Source organism: Vanacampus margaritifer, chromosome 4, assembly GCF_051991255.1.
Source record: "Vanacampus margaritifer isolate UIUO_Vmar chromosome 4, RoL_Vmar_1.0, whole genome shotgun sequence".
In the NCBI taxonomy this organism is placed as follows: domain Eukaryota; kingdom Metazoa; phylum Chordata; class Actinopteri; order Syngnathiformes; family Syngnathidae; genus Vanacampus; species Vanacampus margaritifer.
The window spans coordinates 11358516-11380906 of NC_135435.1; the positions used below are offsets into that span (position 1 = coordinate 11358516).

Here is a 22391-nt window from a genome sequence, read left to right on the forward strand (position 1 = left end):
AGAGGCAAACTGTTCACATGGACCGAACTTGGGGTCCACACTTATGTGGGCTTGTGTGCACTTCCTCGATAGATAGATAGATAGATAGATAGATAGATAGATAGATAGATAGATAGATAGATAGATAGATAGATAGATAGATAGATATTGACAGTGCAATAGGAGGGAACTCAAATCTTAATTCTGTTTTATGAAAACATATATATGTTATATATAAGTTAATATATAATTCATATTTACACACTTATATGTACTGTAGATATTTTAGCAGTGGTGTTCTGTCAAGGGATTCTAAGATGGCCTAAAAACTCTCAGAAGCACTGGCCTACATTTACAAATTACATGAAATTGTTTTGATTTATTTCCAACCCTCTATTATCTTCATTTCATTTTGGTTGCTGTGGCTACCCAGCTTTCAGTAGGACAAGTGTGCATGTTAGACACATGACACATACACACGCTATTAGCAATTACCGTTATTTATTAACCGATCACATTTTTGACCTTCCCAAATTGCTCAGCGTTAAATAGTCTTATACCATTTACACATTGCGTTTGTTTTCTTGGGGGATGTTTCAATACAAATTGGACATTGAGACGCACATTGAGGTCGGCCAACACTGCTGCTGGCTGCCTTGTTTCATTCTTGAACCCGATGGTTTATTCAGCGCTTCCAGTGTAGCATGTATGAGAGCTATGGCTTTGACTAAACAGTTATTTAACTTTCTAGCTCTGAGGAGAAAAGAAAGTTGCGATGGACTTTATGGATTATAAATAATCATATCTGGTGAATATGATGTATTTTAAATGAAGTTTTATGTTTTGTCATGTTATTTGATAAATATTGATTGGGAATTGCTCCAAATGTTATCGTAGTGTAGGTTTGAAATTGCTTAGGTTAAAACGCTAACTATATTCTTGCTTTAGAAGTGGGCAGCTGTGGCTCAGTTAATAGAATGAGCTGGTTCCGACTATCCACCGTTGAACTGTCATTGACACTGAGCAGTTTGGGTACCGTGTGGTATAGATAAAATGCTCTATATTGGGGCAGGTGCACATAAGCACTGAAAATGGAAAATTGCACACCAATTCAAGTCGGTTACTGTGCATGTCCCTATCAAGAATTTGACTTTTTTTCTTTTCTTTCCTAGATCAGAGAGTTGGACGGGGCTAAAGTTTTGTGTCATTCGGACTAATTCGTGAACAATTTGTTCAAAAAGAATGAATCTTTTGAGTGAACACAATAAATTACTTAATGAGCTGATTGGTTTCTCAGTTCAGTTGAGCTCAGTTGTGAGCATGTGCGGCACAAGAACCAAGTGACACTCGGAGCGGCGATGGTGGATGGGGCACACGACTTCATCGGTCTGGCTGTGCAGCGGAGCGGCTACCACGGTCATCAAAATAAAACTTTAAAGTGGTGCGTGGTGAAAAAAAGATTAGGGACAAGACCTTTGCCCTAGCGAACGACACCAAAACAGCTGATTGGGCAGTCCCATACTTTTAGTCAGGGGGGTGGGCAGTTCATTCCCCCCCCAAAATTAAATTAATTAAAATTATTAAAAAATCTATCTATCTATCTATCTATCTATCTATCTATCTATCTATCTATCTATCTATCTATCTATATATATATATATACATATAATCAGGGACATTAAAATTACATCTCTACAAATGTTTACATGCAAGGCTCAAAATAACTTTTTTAGGGTTAGGGTTAGGAGCAATTTATATTGAGGACAGTTTTTTTTGTGGGTTAATCCCGGTAACCTGAAACAAGGGTTTAATTAATGAAAATATGACAATATAACTGAGGAGATGTTGAGATGAAGCTACTGAATATTTTATTATTTGTGTATCCTACTGAAAATTCGATCAAATATTTGGATACTTGGTAAATGGACTCACCTTATAGCACTTTTTACACTATTTAAGCTCTCAGTTTAAACTTGGCATTTCTTGGATCAAAAACATAAGGCATCAACAGCCTTTATGCAAACATCACTTTATTAGCAAGCATTTTAGCAAGTGACATATTAAAGTAGGTTTGATTGCTTATTTTTGCAGAATGATAATCTACAGCAATATTTAACAAAGAAGAAATTCAAATTATGGCTCAATTGATTTTTGTATTTATTTATGCCACATAAATGTCACTCATTATTTTTTTATAATGACAGATATCAACACATTTTGAGCCCACAGATTTCTTTAAGCAATGCAGCAAAGAACTTCCTAGTTTTAAATGAGCAACATAGCAATTGCCAAGTCATAAAAATACAGTATCTGCAGTATGTGTATATTGTGTTAAAAAAAATACTTCAGCATATTTAAAATTTGATGAAATTGAAGTTTGTGGTAAAAAAAAAAAAAAAAGATAAAAAATGTGAGTGCTGTGCACGCCGCCTGATCCCTTCAAGTGAACGGGAGCGGCCCTCATCTTTCAATTTATTCTACCACAGCTTTCTCTTTAGGGCCGTTGCACATTGCACAATGTCAGTCAAGGGAAACATAGGTTGCAATGGAAAGAGGATGTGGTCTACAATAAAGACAAAATGGTAGATATTGAAAGATGAGACTAGCTCTCATTCACATGGACCCATACATGTCCGCTTGTGTACTTCATCTAAATGTATATGTAAAATTGTAAATATGGTTAAGTATCTTTGTAAAAGAAAACATGCGTGTACTGTATATATAGTATTTTTAAATGTATTTGGTGGCCAGAAACCCCCAAATTGTTTTATTTTTGTGTCTGTGTAAAAGCTTCTGTGCATTTCATGGCCACATCGTACAATGCGAATCATATTTTGAAAGTGACCTGTGAACTCTTATGGCAGAAACGTGCGCAAGGCGATTGTGCAGTGGAGCCTCTCATTGAATTTATTGGTGCCTGTTGTAATAGAGAAGCAACGGCGGCCAGGCTGGGCCAAGTGAGACCGGGGCAGAGCGGGGCCAAGCTGTGTTGGAACCTGTAATGGAAAAGCGACTTATGTGCACTGCTTTCACCATTTTAGTAGTATACTCTAATGATATTCATCCCAAATACACAAAATGCCTGTGCCTCTCTGAGAAGATTTATAAAAAATGTTCCATTGCATTGTGGTCCCAATGGTAAGCTGCACATTGCTTATTATTTTGGACGCTGCTACTAAAATCTATCTACCCTTAGAATTATGGTGAAATCACCCTCAGGACTACTGACTAATACACTTTAGACTTCAGAGTGCTTTTCATACAATGCTTCAATTTGCATTCTTCTTATCATTTTCTGAAACAAAACCAATTTTATAAGCTTTATACGGAAAAAATAGAGTTTGCTTCATATTGGATGGATTCTTTCCATGTACTTAAAAAAAAAATCTCTCCAACAGCTGTTCTTCCTCTGTCTTCCTCCACTCACAGAAGGTGTTGCTAGGCAACAGCTCATTTCTGAATCAGAATATTAATATTCACGTACAAAATGTTCAATAGAGTTTTTTTAAGTATTTGTCTTCTCTCCCAACCATATACCATAACATAGGTCATGTCTAGGTTTTAAGTCAGATCTCAGTTAACATTAGAAGCTACAGCAGATTAAGTTAAAAAGCTGTCCCTGCCAATTTATGTTTTTTAACAGCCCAGCACGGCAAAGATGAATCCTGCTTTTGACTGAACAACTTCCAATGAGGCTTTATTTAATCTTGTCTTCCTTAATCCTCTGTTCATCGTCCCACCTGCTGTGGCACTACTTCAAATGAAAGAATTCACGCTAAATGCCTCATATTACCATTCCATGCTACATTACCTTTTGTGTAGGTGCCAGAAAGTTCTGAGCTGATTTTGTAGATTACATTTCCTCTTCCTTACAAGAAAATACTTGAATCAGCGAAAAAGCAAAGGATGTTGAAAAGATTATGACACATCATACTTATATGTCACTGTTGTTTGTTTGTAGGACTTTCTAGTTACTGATGGAGATCATGAGTCATGTCAAGTCTAGAACTGTTTCTAGACAGGCATACATGAAGGGGCAGGCCAGGAATGTGAAAGATCATCATTTGCTGTTATTGATTTTTTCTTTTTCTTTCTATTGGGTTGTTAGCGGTGCCCAACACCAAGAAATAAATTGCACTTTGTCAGACCTTTGCTGTAAAAAAATGTCCAGCATGTCTTGGTATATCTCTTGAGGTCTGAACAAGTTGACGGTCAGCCATCGCAGTTCTGATTGGTTATAGCGAATCAGTGCACATGACAGGAAACAGAAGTGACAAAAGCAAAGAAATGGTAAAGAGGAAGTAGGGCTGTGCAATTAATTAATTAATTAAATTACAATTAGAATTTTTACAGTCCACAATTACAAAATTGGCATAATCGTTAACAAAAAAAAAACATTTAAACACAAATTTTGAATTGTTTACATTTATATATTTTAATCTTTTTATTTTAAAATGACTAATTTAATAAATATTGTTTGGTCCAAAAGGAACATGTCAAAAATATTAATACTTTGTCAAAATAATGTTTACATGTTTAAACATTTTCTTGTTTTGTACCAAAAAAAACCAGATGCTTGTCCTAATTGTGATTTCAATTATTACCAAATTAATCGTAATTCATATTTTCTTAATAATTGATCAGCCCTAAGAGGAAGGCTTTGCAACAAGGCACACCCTTTAACTGGCCCAACTGTCGGCTTGGTATATTCACACTTTTAGGGTCATCATGAAAACCCCATGACAACAATAGGATATAAATCCCTCAGGTGGGAACAGGAAATATTAAAATATTTTCATTAAACTTTAAACAACCAGTCTGTCTGTGTTTTGCAAAAGGCACTCACATGTAGTTCTCATTTGTATCTGAGAAACACTCCCTTGACAGGCTCACACTTGGAAAAGAAGCATAACAATCATAACAATCCCTGTTGACAAAAATATAGTTGTTCCTTATGTGTTTGTTTTAAATGTTAATTATTTATATATCTCACAACATAAACCGCTACTACACATTTAACCCCTAGGCGTTATTGTGACCTGTTTTTGGCTTTTTGTTGGTTCTGACCAAGCCATTTCAAAATAAAATACTGCCCACGGGTTAACAGAACTTCACTGCATCCTCAAAGTGTTAATCCTTGAGGGAGAGAAATCTGGTTTCTTGTCAACTCTTTGCACTCTTTGCCCCTGCCTATAGCCAGCCCTGGTAAAGGCACCTTTTAATTAGATATTGTTTAAAAATTGTGTCAGGATCAATGTGACTTCATAATAAAATTCTTATATGGGCTATCTTGTTTGGAAAAAAGGTTGGATATGTAATGTGTGCAATTAAACACCACAGCAGATTATTACTACTGCAGTTTTACTATTTTTGTCCACAAACAAGTTTATTGAATCCACAAGAGTATGTAACAAAAATGAATTTTGGATCGATTAAGTAAGCATTATCTATCATCCCCTTCACTTCATTTCAGTAGTCCCCAAACGCTAGGAATGAGTCAAATGCAAGCCTTGTCAAGTGAAGTAGCCTACTTTTCTAGCCAGTAGACAGAAAAATGGTTTGGAGAAAAAAAATGAAAAGAGAATATGATTGGAGCTGGTCACAGTTTCACAGTTTCAATCATTCTCTTTCTAATCCTCAACATGATGCCATGATCCATTTTTACTGTGCTAATAGTCTCGCATTCATCATACATGCAAGTGCAGTCGTGCTGCTCGATAATTCATTCAGGCTTTGCCGTCATGATGACATCAACAATCAAGATGATCTGGTGATCATTACTTGCTAGACTGAAGCTCTCAAATGAGACAGGCTCGTCTGTTACTACTGTTGCACTTCCTTGCCTCCCAGCTCATCAAAGCAAAGAAAAGGGCAGAGGAGACTGCTGCCACTGCCAAGCAAGGCTGCCAACACAGGTAGCCACCTGTTTAGCAAAAGACACTCCTGCTGCATCTGAGCTCACAGCGGATATCGCTGCAGCAGTTACACTCCTACAAGCTGTGTACGGCACGATGTTCTATAGATCTATAGCACTGCTCTGATTGTGACGGCCAGCACAGAATGTTTTGCCATTTTTTTCATGCATTGCATTTGGCTTCTTTACATAAAACTTATACATACATATTCTGCTATACAACGGAGTTCTTGATGTATCAAAAAATAAGGTCATCTTTTTTTCCCCTCACCACTTAACAAGTAGACTGAAAATCTGTCTCCAGACACACCTCTTACTCAATTTGCGCTCTTAATTTTATGTTTTCAACTTTGCGGGGGCAATTTGGGCTCTGCGATTTTCTGGTCGACAAAACAATGTGAATTTTGTCAAGGCCACAGGTGAGCTGGAGCCCATCCCAGCTCATTTTATGGTACATCGTGGTCACCAGTCAATTGCATAACAAAATAAATAGTGATTCAATTTGTGAATTTTTATTTTACATCCTCTAGGTACCTCCTAGGAACTGCAGGTAAAGGTCTAAACAATGTGATTTTTTGTTTCTTATTAAGCCCCCTGCATAATACCCCCTCTCCTTGATTTTGTTTTCTTTTTTAATTGCTATTCACGGGATTTTACAATAATCCATTTTATTTGCTCGTCATGTTACTTGACATTAATTGTCCATTGTTCCTGTTCACCAACCACACAGACCATCACTGAGGATGTAAAACAGCGTCCTCCTCTCGCCCAAAGGCCAACACTGTCTGACATCAGCATGTTGTTTTTAAGAACCATCTATTGGAAGAACAGCTTTCTGGAAATGCTGGCTATTCAAGTCCATATTGCACATATTCTTCTAGTACTATACAGTGTGCACATCTTTCAGGCAGCACCCACTTCCTTAGCCGGTGTCAAAGCAACATGCAGTGTGTATATATTATATGTATTGGACTCTTGTACTTGGTTGTTTACAGCTAAGTGTGTTCTGCCCTTGAGGTTTATAGTATAGTACTCTGGAGCGACAAAGATTGGTTTATAACTGAATATGTTGAGCTCTTAGCTGCAACACTTGAAATCCAATCAAACTAGGACATACACAGTTCTAAGGTTCAGGGCTGCCTTCTTACTGCGTGGAGTTTTCATGTTCTCCCCGTGCTTGTGTGGGTTTTGTTTGGGTAACTCCAGCTTCTTCTCATGTTTCAAAACATGCATGCTAGATTAATTCAAGCCTCTATTTCCGAAGGCATGTCATCATTTTTTTTATATATAGATATGATGTGTGGGCAAAATGACAATTTGCAGCCATTCGATACAAATTTATAGCTCCCCACTGAACAATTGGGTCAGCAAATCAAGAGCGGAAATGGTAACATAGAGGTGGAGGCTGGGGCTAAAGACAATGACCTGGACATTTATACCGAAGGCTGCATTTTCTTTTGGCTGTTAACAAGACATTATGAAAAAGTTGCAATTGCAGGTTATGAGAACATAGGCTACTAGTAAAAAAATTGTCTTTAAGTGCACTAGGCACTAAAGGTCTCCATCAAAACCTGTGCGCCATTCGCTTACCCAGATGTAAAATTGTAATCCCGCCCCCATAAAAAGGTTTACTTTAGGAATAATGACTAGCGCCGCCGATGGTATGGAAGGGAATTACTTCTCGCGCATGTGCTGAAGGTACGTAATAGTCGGGGTCGGTGCGGTGTGTATTTACGTCATTTTTCTACGCGACGTGCAGACGTCTGGGCCGTCACCACAGGGGGTAGGCGTCGGTCACATTTGACTGACGTCGGATTGGTGTATCTAGGCCTTAATGCCCAATGGTGAACAAGCACAACACTTACGTCACACAAAACGGAAAGGAAGAAAAATATTGTATTTATTTTATTAATACAATCTTAAAGAGACTAAATCCTCAGATTTTTTGTTGAATGTGAATGTATACTTTCTTCTTCTTGATCCTCCATTAAAGCCAACAAATTATTGGTTTGTTTGAAGCAATACAATACATTAATGGAGACTGGACTTTACAGGTTGAACACTCCAGATCAAAACAGTTACAAATGTCCCTGGTCTTTCTTACTCAAAACCAACATAAGTTCTGCCAAGTTACATTTTCATCTTCAGTTGGTGTGCATACATTGGAGATTGTTTTTCTCCTTGCGCCTTTTGCACAACATGTGCACAAAGTTTTCTACAGAGAGGAGCAGAGAATGCAAAAGTGTTGAGCTGCACTGCAATTTGTATTCATGAGATGTGGTAGAATTTTTGGTTATATTTCACACAGCATTACAGTTTGCAAACACAGAGTGAGACTGCCTCTTGAATGCTTCTTAAGCTCCAAGCAGAGTTCTTGTAGGCTCAATTGCCGCAATTTTAGTTGGAGACAGATGACAGCACACAACGTACAGCTGTTCTTTTTCGTCCATCCATCCATTTTCTAACTTGGGTGAGCTTGAGCCTGTCTGTAAAGCCAGTATTGATTTCTGTAGTGGTTTACATAAATAAGTCACTTAGGAAATGTTGCTTTTGTGTGGGGTGTGTAGCGACTGTATTTGGTCATGTGATTGCATCTGATTGGTCAAATGGAGTCGCCAGTTGTGACTGATTGGGGAAACCGAGTCGTGTAACTCAAGTCCGTTTTTTAAGTCAAGTCATCTTTATCGTTATCATCTTTATCTTTTATATAGCGCTTTCAAACAGCCTTAGCTGTCACATAACACATTAACAGCAATAAAGTCAAACAAATCGAACTAAAACAGATTGAGCAAGCACAAATAAAATACCCGTAGCAAGCAGACTGTAGCTCAGAGTAAGAGAGTGACAATAATGCTTCTTCTTAGTAGTAAGTAAAAGTAACTATGCTGATGAAGAGGGTCTTCTGCCCAGATTTAGTCATAACTGTTTTAATTTATTTATTTCCTCAGTAGAACTTTTATCTGTGGATATGTCTTTGTGAGTGATGTCGCAATTTCTGCCAAGTGTCTGTAATCAATGATGTTTTTAAAGTCTTATCGTCATGACTGGGACCTAATCTATTTCCACAACAATGGGCCATTGTCTGTGGTTGAAGTGTCTGTAATCAATGATGTTTTTAAAGTCTTATCTCATTGGTGGGGGCTTTGTGGTACCGCCCCTTCAAGATAGTATAAGAATGTTGTGAGTCCGCTGTAACTTCGCACTTGCGAGAGGCTGCCACCATTGCTGGGAGCTCGCTTGTGCCCGGAATATTCTGTAGAAATAAAACCTTCGAAGGAACTGTTCACCGATCTCCAGCCTGCATTCGGACAACCAACATTCTCACTACCCGAAAGAAAACGAACACGCGGAAGAAAAATATTATTTTCTTCAACACTGACAAAATGTAACAGAGTAAATGTACCTCTTTACTACTTACTTCACTCTTTGCCCTCTCATTACTGAAAAGAAAAAAATCCATCCATCAAGAGACTGGTGTGATAAGCCACTATTACAATAAGGCCTTGAAAAACGGAGCATTTAAGAGCGAGCTATAAAAAACATTCTCCCTTTATGGAATCATTTATGGCCTAGAAAAGCGTTACACCAAAAAGCAACCAACATGAAGGAATTGCATTTGTGCCTTTGGCAAGTGAACCACCAGCACATGCTTGAATAGTCAAAAACATTAAGCCTTAGTCTTTTCCTAACCACCACGGTCGAAAACATGATGTGGTCAAGAGAAAATGAGAATTCATGAAGAATTAAGATGATGACTGTGAAATTGTGAGAACTTGGCTCCACTCACGCCATGTAATTAAGCGACGGTGGATATTTTAGTACAGAGTCTGCAGTGATGAAAAAACAATTTCTCTATATGACCTAATGCATTATTACTATGCTCATGTAACCCAAAAAGAAATTAGCAATGCGTGAAATTAAAGTAGAATTACATTTTATGTCAAAATTGTGCCAATAAAAAATGTAATTGGAGGATTCTTAGTAATGCGGTGGTTTACACAGCTGACATTCATGCATGGGCTTGATTCACGCTCACTCTCATCCATCAATTGTCCTGCAATCATTCCATGCTATCTCATATTCCACCTTTAATCAACAGGGCTCATCTCCAGCCCCTCTTGTTGCTTGTTTGACAATACATGGTTGGAGTCTCCTTAGAAAATGGAGCCCTAGGTTTGATATTTTAGGATTACTTTCCACATTTCAAGATGAGCATGCTCCCATCTCTCTAGCCACCTTTCATGTGTAACAGGTGTTATTAGAACCTTGATTATGGACAACAACTGTCACGTGGCAAACCATCTGTTTCACAGCTTGCCGATGATCCATTCAACCTGGCAGTCTCCTCTTCGAACCGAGCTCCCCTGAGCAGAGATTTTCTTAAAGGGGGCGTTTACATGAATAATGAATTACAGTTTGTTTTCTTCTTCTTTTTTGCTGCATTTATTTAACTTTTTATTTTTTTTGTGGTAGAACTACAAAATAGCATCCGTTGGAACCTGTTAGAAACAGAAAAGGTTGAGTTGGAATTTTTGAACGGCAATCAAATCATATACACTAAGACACTAAGAATAGCAGTTCCCATGAAAATTATGTGTGTCTGCTGAAGAATGCCAATATCACAAATGAATAGAGAACCTCTCTATAACACATGAAAACAGATCAGAGTATAATTATAATTATCCCCCTTCTAGGCACTGCTCCAGCATGAGGATGACATCAGAGCCATCTGATAGGATGCTTAAATGCCATTAGTGAGGCTTATTTTAAAAGCTCTACAGCCCAAACTGAGCAGCATATTTTGTTCATAGATTGAGTTTAAATCTGCTGAGTGGTGCCACTCAATTAAGCTGCAGTTCAACAGGTGCAGCAAAAAATAGATTCTTAATTTTATTGATTCATACAATATTAAAATCTTGAGTGATATTGTGTGTGTTGCTAAAACAGGTCATGACAACTAACAACTACCGTAGATGTGATTTCAGGAGAATGTACCTTTCAATATCTTGCTTGTAAACAATTGTTAGTCATTTAAGCAGTATCAACCTTCACGGACAACCGCAGTCGTTAGGCTTCTTTCTGTTGTTCTCAACTTCATTTATTCACTCCTGGAAAATAAAATTAACTGCAGTGCATTCAAATACTGTGTGTAGCTTTTTTTCATTTTAGTATAACAATGTTCTTTAAGTTTATCTGAGAGCAGTGGTTCTTAACCTGGGTTCGGTCAAACTCTCAGGAGGTACTGTGTTTAGGGAATTTAGTGCGCTCAGTAGTCAACTTAAGACTCTTGTGATGGTACGTGATGTAATTTCTTTATTATTGAAATCTCTTCATAATGTATCGAGCACAAACAGAAAGTGGTCATACAAGTACAGTGGTACCTCGGAGTTTGAACATAATTTGTTCCTGTGAAGTGTTCAAAGTCCGAATTGTTCAACCTCCGAAACATTTTTTTCCCATAGGAAATAATGTAAATGCAATTAATCCGTTTCCAAGCTCCAAAAACAGAAAATTCCCATTTTAATTTCTATTTATGTTTTTTTACATTTACAGTACAGTACAGTATTTAAACAATAAAAAGACCTTACCTTTTTTGTTGATGGCATCAGTGGATGATAAATGCTATGTTACTGCTAGCTTTAGTTCAGTGCTGAGTTTGTGTATTTTACATTGGGCATATTGTTAGACTACTAAGTGGTCCTTGCGTGCGTTGTTTAACGTCAGGCACGTTGTTGAACAGCTAAGGGGGGTCCTCGTGCCAGTATTTACAGAAGTAGTCACGGTAGTTACAACTGCGCGATAATCTCCTTCCTAATTCCACTGTGGTTTGTAGCACTGTATGTTTTTCTTTGCTGCCACTGGCATTGTTGTCTTTCTTTGGGCCCATGGCGAAGAAAATTGTTGTGGAAAAATCAAAATGCACTCGCGAGTATGGAGCACCTCCGGGAGTATTCACGATCTGGCTGGAAATGAGCAGTGCATCGTCTCAACTACCGCAACGTGAGCATTCAGCATTGCTCGGCTTCGCTCGGCTTCACTCGGCCACCCGTTTTCAAAGTATGTTCGGCTTAGCTTGCTTTGCTTGCTTTCGAAAATGTGTTCAAACTCCGAGGCATTTTTTACTCTGATTTTTTGGTTGAAGTCCGATTTGTACGAGTTCCGAGACGTTAAACTCCGAGGTTCCACTGTAATGCAATATGAATTTACATGTATGGTGTTCCACAGGTTTCAATTCTGGGGTCTTTGCTGTTTTCATTGTATCTCCTGCCTCTGGGTTCCATCTTAACAATATAGCAGTGGTTGTTTTAAAGTGCTCTATAAATATCAAATACAGTTGAGTGATGGGAGTCATTAATAGTCATTAATATATTAATTATAATTAGAGGCGTCAAAACTATGTTTAAAATGAGTCTTATTGTTTGAGAATGTTTCATTAAGTCATATAGGGATAGGAGTTAAAAAGTGTTTACTTCTTTCTACTCTTTTTTTTGTATATAGGTTATGTTTTTGTTTGATATGATTTTTAATATCTTTGAGTCGATTTTTTGTTTTCTTTTTTATATATGTTTGAAAAATAAAATTCTAATTCAAAATTCTAATTAAAAAATTATAATTTAAATTATAATTAGTGCGTTAATTTTGAGTTAATTTAAAGTGCCTTTAATGCCACTAATTTTTTGAACGCATGATTAATGACCGCCCCTTACTTGGAAAGCCTGTGCTGGGGGAATTCCAGTTGCAACGCAACGTCCGCCTCAAAATTACTGTATTAATAACTAAAAGATGAAGCCATATTACTATTAGTTTAACATTTTCCCCCCACTTTACGCTAACAACTGTATTAAAACTTTATTGTACATTTTATGGTACGTTTAGAACAGATGCACAAATTTGCTATTAATCGCAAATTAACTATTGTCATGTGATTAATTACGATTAAAACATTTAATTGCCTGATACACCTAATTATAATAGTTATTAATAGTCATTAATATATTAAAAATAAATAATACATTTAAAAAAAGTTTATATATTAATCAAACATAATATATAACCTTGGATTAACTATTCAACTGTGCGTTACCACTTGAACTTCAGTTAAGTTGGTTCAACTATTGTCTTTTTAGATTGTATGTCTAGAATTTGAAGATTTTTTCCCTTTTGTTTTAATAAAGAAAGGTTCTGTGAATGTGTATGGGAAACTGGTGGGGTTCAGTACCTCCGACAAGGTTACAAACCACTGTCGTAGAGCAAATGTAAGCACTGAGTTGTTCTGTTTTGTATCCAGATGTGACTTGCTATAGATTCAAAGAAGGCCTTCCAAGGTAGAAAGTCATAGAAGATTAAACAATGTCTACCAATATGTGACAAGAGAAATATCACTTTCTTTGCCTGGGGCAGAAAGATCATTTCGCTATAATTGCAAAAGCTATAGCATGCCTTTTCAAAGCGCATTCCTCTAAATTATGTAGTCTGCTTGAATATTTATGCCCGTGTTCATCGGAAAATGGAATAAAGGGAACAAAATACTGACAACATCATGATGATATGCTCCGTGAAAGCTCTTAGGAAAAAAAAATGCATTTTATTCATATTCATGTACAGTATGAACTACAATCTCAGGTATGAATAAATGGACTTCATCCGCAGAGAAATTAGCTGGACTTATGACAAGCACAGTCTCTTTCTGTTCTTACCCCCCTCCTCCCCCATTTCCCCCTGCATTTTTTTAAACAATTGAAGCACATGTAAAATTATGAGCTCAATAAATTTTTTTTGCATTATGTTTTTGAAAATATTTTTTTTGTAGAAATGTAACCATTTGATGGTTGCCCTCTCCAAAAATGAGAGAGAATATCCCTACATCCAGTAACCCTCCCAATACATACACTGTTGGCAGAATAACTCACATGAATTGTATCACCTTGGCTTGGGTTTTGCACAAAAATCAAGCTCACTCTGCTGGTATTTCATGTCCAACATTCTACACAGCAGTCTTAGTTTTGTCCCACAATAGCCCTCCACATCAGTACAGTTTGCTCATGTACATATTTCTACCAATGCAGAAAAAATGCATTAAATCTGAAAAAAAAGCAAAAATCTCAACCCTCATTCTCAAATATGTATGAATATAAAATCCCAACTGTTTTAATTATAGCCAGCATCAACAATGAATCGATAGTCACCAAAAGCAGTGAAAAGAAACTGAGCACCAAAACAGAAAACTGGAAAAGGGAAAGAATGGTTCACACATTTAACGTGATTATTGATGCCCACATCATTCATAACACCAGCAGAAAGGCAGACATTTCTAATCCATTTTTGCAGTGTGCACCCACACATTGGTCTCCTAATGTATATTTTGCTTCCATCAAATTTGTTATTGAGAGCGAATGAAAAAAATGCGGGTGACTAACTGATCAGACGCAGATGAGTTTTTGAGTGATGGGCCTTTATTATATTCTCTCTATAAGCCGGGCTTGCAGTCCTTACTGAATTTAAAATCAAAAAAGAAAGGGGGCAATGGAAATATAAACTGGTCACATTTTCAAATCAGCCAGCACTTTATTTCATTTAAAAACATGAAGCTGCAGAGTGGTCTGCAATGATGATGTCATTTGTTTTGCTGGAATTCTATTATTCCATCTGTAAATGCCAATTATGTTATTTCAATTTAAGAAATAAATAATCGCTGCTATCTGTGTAATCTTTACCAGGAAATCAAAATAAGCTTGTTGAACAGACGACCATTACTGACAAGTGAAAGGCATATCTACTACATCTTACTTTCTGCACAAGGTCACCGTTTCCATGGCGACAGTCTGATGGCTAGTTTTGCCTCCTTATACCTAATCTATTTTTTATTGGTCTTCCTTCATATCTTCTATATTTCTGTTTGAAGACCCCTCATGACCGTTGTGGGTTTGTCCTTCCTCCACACACCTGCTGCTCTTCCTTTTACCTTTACAGATAAAATGAACACCAGATTACCGAGACAATGTTCTGATGGACTATGAATGATGCAGCATCAAAGTGTATCCTTTTTTTTTCTGTCTGAAAACAATGACACAGAGCAGGGTTTGCTTCCATTTCAAAGTTCTCAACCTCTGCCCGGCATAGGGATGGTGAAAAAGCCTGATACTGTTTGGTTATCAGTTTTCCACTGTTGGTCTGCAAATGAAGTGCTGATGCAGTTTAATGAGACGTAACCCATCTCCCCTTTTTTGTGCCAGGTCCCTTGCTGCTTCACTGAGTCTGTTAGCCCTGTCTGCATTGGTCCGACAGGGTCACACTACATTACAAAGCTGCCTCATTTGCCTCTTTATCTGTACCAACAGATGGACTATCAGCACATGAGCTCGTGTGACCCCAGGGTGATGGCGAGGTAACGCGACACTGCATGGACATACATCATAACTGGGTTAAAAGCGAGGCTACTGACTGCAGCCTTATGCTCCCTTTCATTTTCTCCAGCAATATTCTGCCGTCGTGCGACACATGCCGACGGCTAAAGCGAGACAAATGAGACATGGCAAGGGGTGGGGAATGTCCCTGAATTAAGCAGCAGAGACAATCAAAGGACAAGCATGAGGACGGACAAGGGGAGGGAGTATATAAGAACATCAGAAAACTAGCAGAATGAAATAATTAAGAATCAAAGTGTAAATAATGGCTAAATGGAGGCGTTTCTCATTATATTACAATGGATGATATATGGCTGATTTAAGGTGCCACGGGGGGAAATGCACATACTAATGTGACTGCTTTCGTCTTCAGACAAGCAGGCTTCCCTGTGATATCATCAAGAGCTTTCCCATCAAAAGATTCTCCTGAATGGCAGCTTGAACAGCATGATTATGAAAATGAACTCATCTTATGCTGGGAATGGTATAGACAGCTGCCTCAATGTGAACACTGTAGACTGAACGGCAAGCTAATTAATGTTTGTTAACACTAAAACAATCAGCTGAGACCAGGGCTGGACTGGCACAAAAAAAAATGGCCCTGGCACTTTGACTTAAGCCCACCAGCCCGACCCAGCCTGACTCCTGACCACCCCTGCCCAACACATAGTTCTGCCACTGATATTGATTAAATTAAAAAGCACTGCATCGGCCTCAAAAGACACCGGCCCACCAGGCATCTGCCCCGTACGCCAGGTGGCCAGTCCAGCCCTGGATGAGACCAAATAGCTAATTAAATGACCTTATTTATTTGTTTCAGAATAAGACCTACATTCGGCAAACCATTCTTTTCCTTGTGCAATATTACAGAGAGAGGGACCGAAAGAGATAAAAGAGAAAGGAAAACAAGCTAAAAAGCTATCACAATGAATTTTTGTTTTTTGTCACCAGACATAGTTTTTAAATAAATAATCTTTGTGTTTTTAAAGACACTTAATAAAGTATCATTTGTGGTCCCTTTGCCAAATGTTGATTTTGCACTGTCTTTGACATGAACTGTGTTCATGACATATTGCAGTATTTTTTCTTCTTTGTGGTGTCCTTTGTATTCTTAAAACTGCTCCTGTTGAGTATGATGTGAAATGCAGGCTCAGATTTGGGTCTCTTGTACATTGTCTTTTGAACAGGCTTGAATCAATAAATGTTCCTGTGCGGTAGAGCTGTGTATGGTACTGAGCATAGAGGGGTGGTGATAAGTGCTCTTGTAGCTGTTGTAGTGGTTGTAGTGCTCCAGTGGGGGCAGCGATAGGTGTCTGTCAATAGCAGCAACACCTGCGAGCTCTTCTTCAACGGTAATGACTTCCATAGAGGAGGCCGGGCCATCGGGATCCTGTTGGTTATGCTGCTTCCTCATTTTGTAGAAAATAACAAGGAGAACAGCAGCCATAAGTGTGATGGCCACAAAGCAGCCAATGATAATCTTGGTGGTTTTCATCACCTCATCCAGGCCGTTGAGGGCTCCCTCACCATCCAGATCCAAAACCGGAATGGTGTAAGTCCTCTCTGTGGTCCTGGTTGAAACCGGAGTCGTTTTGGTGGTCGAGGAGGACACCCAACCAAACGGGGGTAGCGGAGTGTGGCTATCATCACCCGGGGTCTCAATGGTCTCCACCGTGACTGTTGTGAAATAGGTCACCCCGCTGTTTTCCACCGAAGTGACATTGAGCACGGCCGAAGCGGAGATGTTGCCCGCCGTGTTGCTGACCATACAGGTGTACGTCCCGGTGTCTTGCATGGTGACGCTGGTGAAGTTAAGTGTGCCATCGTTGAGGACAGACAGTCGCACTTTATAGGCCCCGTGCGTCACCAGGGAGCCATTTGGCGTGAGCCAGCTGATGGATGTCAAGGAGCTTGTACGACATTTGAGCTCTGCACCCATGCCTTCTGTCACATTCAAGTCAGACGGTGGCTCGACTATGACAGGAACATCACACTGGAAGTAGCTATGATCCAATTCTCCAATGTAGCGACCTTTAAAGAGCGTGGGAGTATGACAACGGGCACAGCAACTTGTATTGGCGGGTACGGACTCCTTTAGCCACCAACTGAGCCACAGGATGTCACAGTTGCAATTCCAAGGGTTGTGGTGAAGGTGGACCCGTTCCATACGATGCAAAGGTGTGAAGAGGTCATGTGGAAGAAAGGTAAGGTTGTTGTGAGCAAGGTTAAGCTCCACTAAGGACTGCAAGTCGTCAAAGGAATTCCTCTCAATTGTTTGGATCTGGGCGTGCATCATCCAGAGCTTCTGTAGGTTCACCAATCCTGTAAATGAGCTTGGCTTGATAATGGTCAGCTGGTTTCCAGACATTTCCAGTTCTTCCAGTCTCACCAGTGGTAAGATGTTAGGGATCTCCTTCAGGTTGCACATTCCCAAATTCAAGTAGCGCAAATTGCTCAAGTCCTTGAAGGCTCCATCGGAAATGTAGGAGAGACGTTTGAGCTCACCTAAGTCCAACCTTCGAAGCGAGGGAACTCGGTTGAAGGCATAGGATGGTATACTTTCAATAGGGTTGTTTCGAAGCCACAATTCCTTTAGCTTGGACAAATACTCAAATGCTCCATTGGGGATTGTCGTGAGTCGGTTATCAAAGAGTTCCAAGGTGTTTAAGCTCGCCAGTCCATTAAAGGCGCCAATTTCAATGTTGCGGATGTGATTCTTGCTCAGCTGCAGAATCTCCAGGTGGCGCAGATGTTTGAAACTGTCCACCTTGATAACCTGTATGAGGTTGTCCTGGAGGTTCAAGTAGCGGGTGTTGGTGGAGATACCATCTGGCACGTCCCGTAGACTGCGACGGGTGCATATGACTTTGCTGAACTGGTTACTGCACGAGCAGACAGAAGGGCAGGTTTGTGCGCGAACTAGTCCGGCCACCACCAAGATCTGAAGGGCCAAGAGTAGCACAAAGAGGGGGTTGGACAGTGCCCCCTTTAGCCTACGACTTCTCATTGTCTGGCGCTGGAAGGAGGAGATCATTTTGTTCAGCATTCATAGTTCATCTGCTGTTTGAGTTTTCTGCAACACAAAAACAAAACAAATAACTTGGTGAGAAGCACAAATTTGCATTTGGAAGAGTGTATTACAAAGTTCTGACATTGTAAAGAATATATTGTTTTTGACTTCTATTGAGGTGAAGTGTTGTTCATATGCCAAAGATGCTCTTCACTGCCTCCTATATTCTGGGAGAATATAGACTACAGTATGAAACATAGATATCTGTAAAAACACAAGTGTCGTCACTGGTCGGCCATCTTAGGTCAGGGGACTGCTCTGGTGCACTGTGCTGTTGGTGGTAGGGTAGATGATATACTTACTCAACTCGTAACTCGCTGAAATATTGACAGATTTAGAATCATTGATTTTTATTATTATTATTTTTTTATAAATACGACATAGCTGTTTGTGTCATCACTTCTGTTATATTTAACCTAAAAAATGAAAATCAGCGGAGAATTTGAGAGAGTGGAAGAATCTAAAGCTATTTCAAAGTCCATGGTCCATTGACTGTATTAGTGCTCGAGCAGCCCTGTCCCAAGATGGCCACCCTGTGACGATGTTACTTCTCATTGGCTCACAGCACGCACAGGCTTTCTAGTGTTCTTATAGATATCTATGGTGTGAAATGCTACAATCCGCCAACATAGAAGAAGAAGAAGTACATTTTTAAAACTTAATTTGAGCTGGTCACATCACTTAATAAAGTTTGATTATTTGGAAACAAATATTTCACCATCACAATAATAATGATGACGGCGTGACAGGCTGGTGAAATTTACTGACATTCTTAAAATTGTGACGGTAATTTAGTGATGATGGAAGCGCGGTTAAAATAACGATAACAGATTGACAATCAGATTGCCAATTACAATTTGGTTCGGCTTGAAATAATGGTGGATTGACGATGACGGACGGGTATATCAGCCATTGATGAATGACAAATGATGGACCGTCAAAGTTTATTGACGTGCACAGCTCTGGAATTATGGAGGAGGTGGGGGGTTGGGTGAGGCAAATTATGGTAAAACTTCATTGGATACACCTGCACACACTCAAAGATCTAGTAAAAGATCAATATTGTAATGTTTAATTTTAGGTTTGCATTGCACTGTATTTGATCATAGTAATAGCTGTTTCTGTCTAAAATATTTAATATTAAAAAAAGTAATCAGAAGGGCAAACTAATAAACACACTATCACGTTTAATTGAAAATGAACTTCAAGCCTTTTATTTATTTTATGAAAGGAGGAGCTGTCCAATTCATTTACAATGCAATGAGAACTGTTGCCTACCTGACATTTGTCTGGCATTTGGCATGGCAGGCGCAATGACCCATTTACATTTAATTACAGTCCAATTCATCACCACAACAACAACCAAATCGTGAATTTTAAGTGAAGAAACAGCAAAGTGGCTTGAAAACGGCACATTTACGTTCATTTTTCTCCTTCTCACACAATAACATTACTTAAGACTGCATAAATGAATACATGAATGGTAGCATCTTTGTTTGAAATCGATCATTAAAAATAAGATGAATAAAAAGACAACAAAAATATGCATGTGTGTGTGTTTAGGAATTTGCTTGCTTGCAGAGCACCTAAAATAGACCAAGACATTCAAATATCATATATAATGTACAACTGCAGGCACCAACTGTAGTTCATACAGCATGATTGATGTGTTAGCACCCCTTATTATGTTGTGCCCTACAAGCAACCTACGCGCATATCAACCCAGTATACCAAACATATCACTTGCGATATGCTTAGCAGATACAGCAAAATAGGTCACCACATTTTCTGAATTTGCTCGTTCCTGGATTTAGTGTACCTTTGACTTTCCAACCTGACATGCCAACTTGTCTGTTAATCATCTGCTTTCGTCAACTCACAGGCAAGATGTACTTACGGCATGTATATTATGACAGATGTTTGCTAAAGTGGAAAAATTGTCAACTCAGGCGGAACTGTCCTCTTGTAAGACTGAGTGGCTGGATTAATCAATATAAAAGGTGCATGTAGCTTGTTTTCTCCAGCCAGGCCGCCATGCTACTGCAGTATTGGGAAGCTGCAGAGGGACAAGTCTGTGTTGGAGAATGAGATGGAATGAGGCCTCCCACTGGCAAGGGCTCATTTTATCTGCCTGGAATCACAAACACTTTGCACTACCACATAAACACAGCAATTGTTGTCCATAGCAAACACCATGGCAAGATTCATCGGCCAATAAAATGTTTCTGGTTCCATTATACTGTAATGTTTATGAAAAGTGAATGAAGTGATGATTGTGTTTTGTTCATAGGCAGCAATTATACAGTAGACTTGGATATATGCCTCGTTCATATTTATGTATTTTCTATCCGCTTACATTTTAACAGGACAATCCCTTTGCACATAAAGAGAATACTGGAAAACAAATAGATTCATTTCCAACATTCTCTCCTAATTGAATCTGGACAGCTCAAATGTATTTAGAGCCTCTGAAAGCAGTTTGCTGTTCACATCTAAAATCCTGGCTTCAACATAAACCCATAGACCCACATTTACTTTTGTGCCAGCAGCCACTGGCATTATGGCTGATGTTACTGAGATTTATATATTCATCGCCTAGAACAAGTCTGTCACAAAAGCGCTGTGGTGACAATTGCCCTGTTGAGGGTTGATAAAAGAAAAAAATACGGATCACAAATTCAAAAAACAAACGGAAATGTTTTTACAACTGGCAGCTTTTGTGTTTCGGTGCTGTGGTAGGTGCAAAGGCAAATGTTCCATTTTTTTCACAAACTGTGCGGAAATATGTGTACACTAGTAGAATGTAGTGTATAATGTGTAAAGCAAGGCGCGAGTCTAAGTTTTAGTATTGTTTTGCAGACCTGTAAAAAATAAACTAAACTTTAAACTACCTACGCCAATAGCTAGACGTGGTTTCAGCAGGCGTAAAGTTTAGTCTACTTTTAGCCACCAAATTGACAGGTTGGGCCCTAAAAGTTGATTCAGCTTCCTAGATAGCAAAAACAAAAAACAAATAAAACATGGTGCATAGTTATTTGTTATACTATATATAAAGAAAGAAAGGCAGAAGTAATGATTAATTTCCTCATTCTGTCTCTGTACTTCAGCCAATAATTTACTTTTATTTTATGCTAACCGAAGTATATGAGAGTGTTCTTATGACTACGCTCGGCTAGGATTAAGACTATTGTCAAAAAATATTGCTAAACATGTCGCCATTAGTCATGCCTTTCTTGATTTAAGGAAACTATGAGATTTAATTCAGGTGGAAATGTGTTCTATACAAGCAATAAGTAAGTGGGATCCCAAGGGTACAATCTATTTTTACTCTGGTCACTTTTATAGGACGGTATCTATGAATGTGCCAACAACAAAAGCAGATGAGGTTTGAGAGCTGATATTCAGTATTATGCCAAAGTCTAGCAAGGCCGCTAATTAAAAAAAGCAACAAACAATCTGAGAGCAAAGTTTAATTTGAATGGTTTTCGACGGCAAATTTATTCCAGCATCTGAGAGATTCTCAACATATTTTCTGCTCTGCTCTGCTTGACACTATGCAGCATTTTAAATGTACAGTATATATTACTGAAGTTGAGGAGAAATAATTAAATAATGTGTAGGACCGCATTAAACTGCACCCTGTAGTTAGTGAATTTTTTTTCTTAGTCGGAGGGCCATACGTAGCAGAAGTATGTGTGAAATCACTTCAGTAATATGAAATCTGACACGTCTCTCCTCATGTCACCACTTAGACACCTGCTGCTGAGCTTAATGCTATTTATCCTACTCATGTAACACATTACAGATTAATTACATTTGCAAACATTCAATGCATGTGTTGGCTGAATCTTGGTGGGTGAAAATGTTTCACTTCACAATCCATATGAATATTTACAAGGTTGTCATTTTCACACCATAAAGTTGATCTCATATGAACACAATGGTTTAGTGAGTCTTTCAAATGTCATAACATTACTAATCAAAATCTAGGTCCATACAGTATTTATGCTCTAAAATGTCAAAC

The 22391-nt window shown here is 38.6% G+C and overlaps 1 protein-coding gene across 1 annotated transcript in view; it reads right to left on the minus strand.

Annotated features, from left to right (window-relative positions):
* Positions 1-13622: 13622 nt before the first annotated feature.
* Positions 13623-22391, minus strand: part of lrrc4cb (leucine rich repeat containing 4C, genome duplicate b) — a 59978-nt gene continuing 51209 nt past the window's right edge. Inside the window, exon 2 of the mRNA XM_077564812.1 lies at positions 13623-18370. Coding sequence (XP_077420938.1) covers positions 16448-18343 — 1896 coding nt within the window. The 5' untranslated portion in view covers positions 18344-18370 and the 3' untranslated portion in view covers positions 13623-16447. The remainder of the gene's footprint in view (positions 18371-22391) is intronic.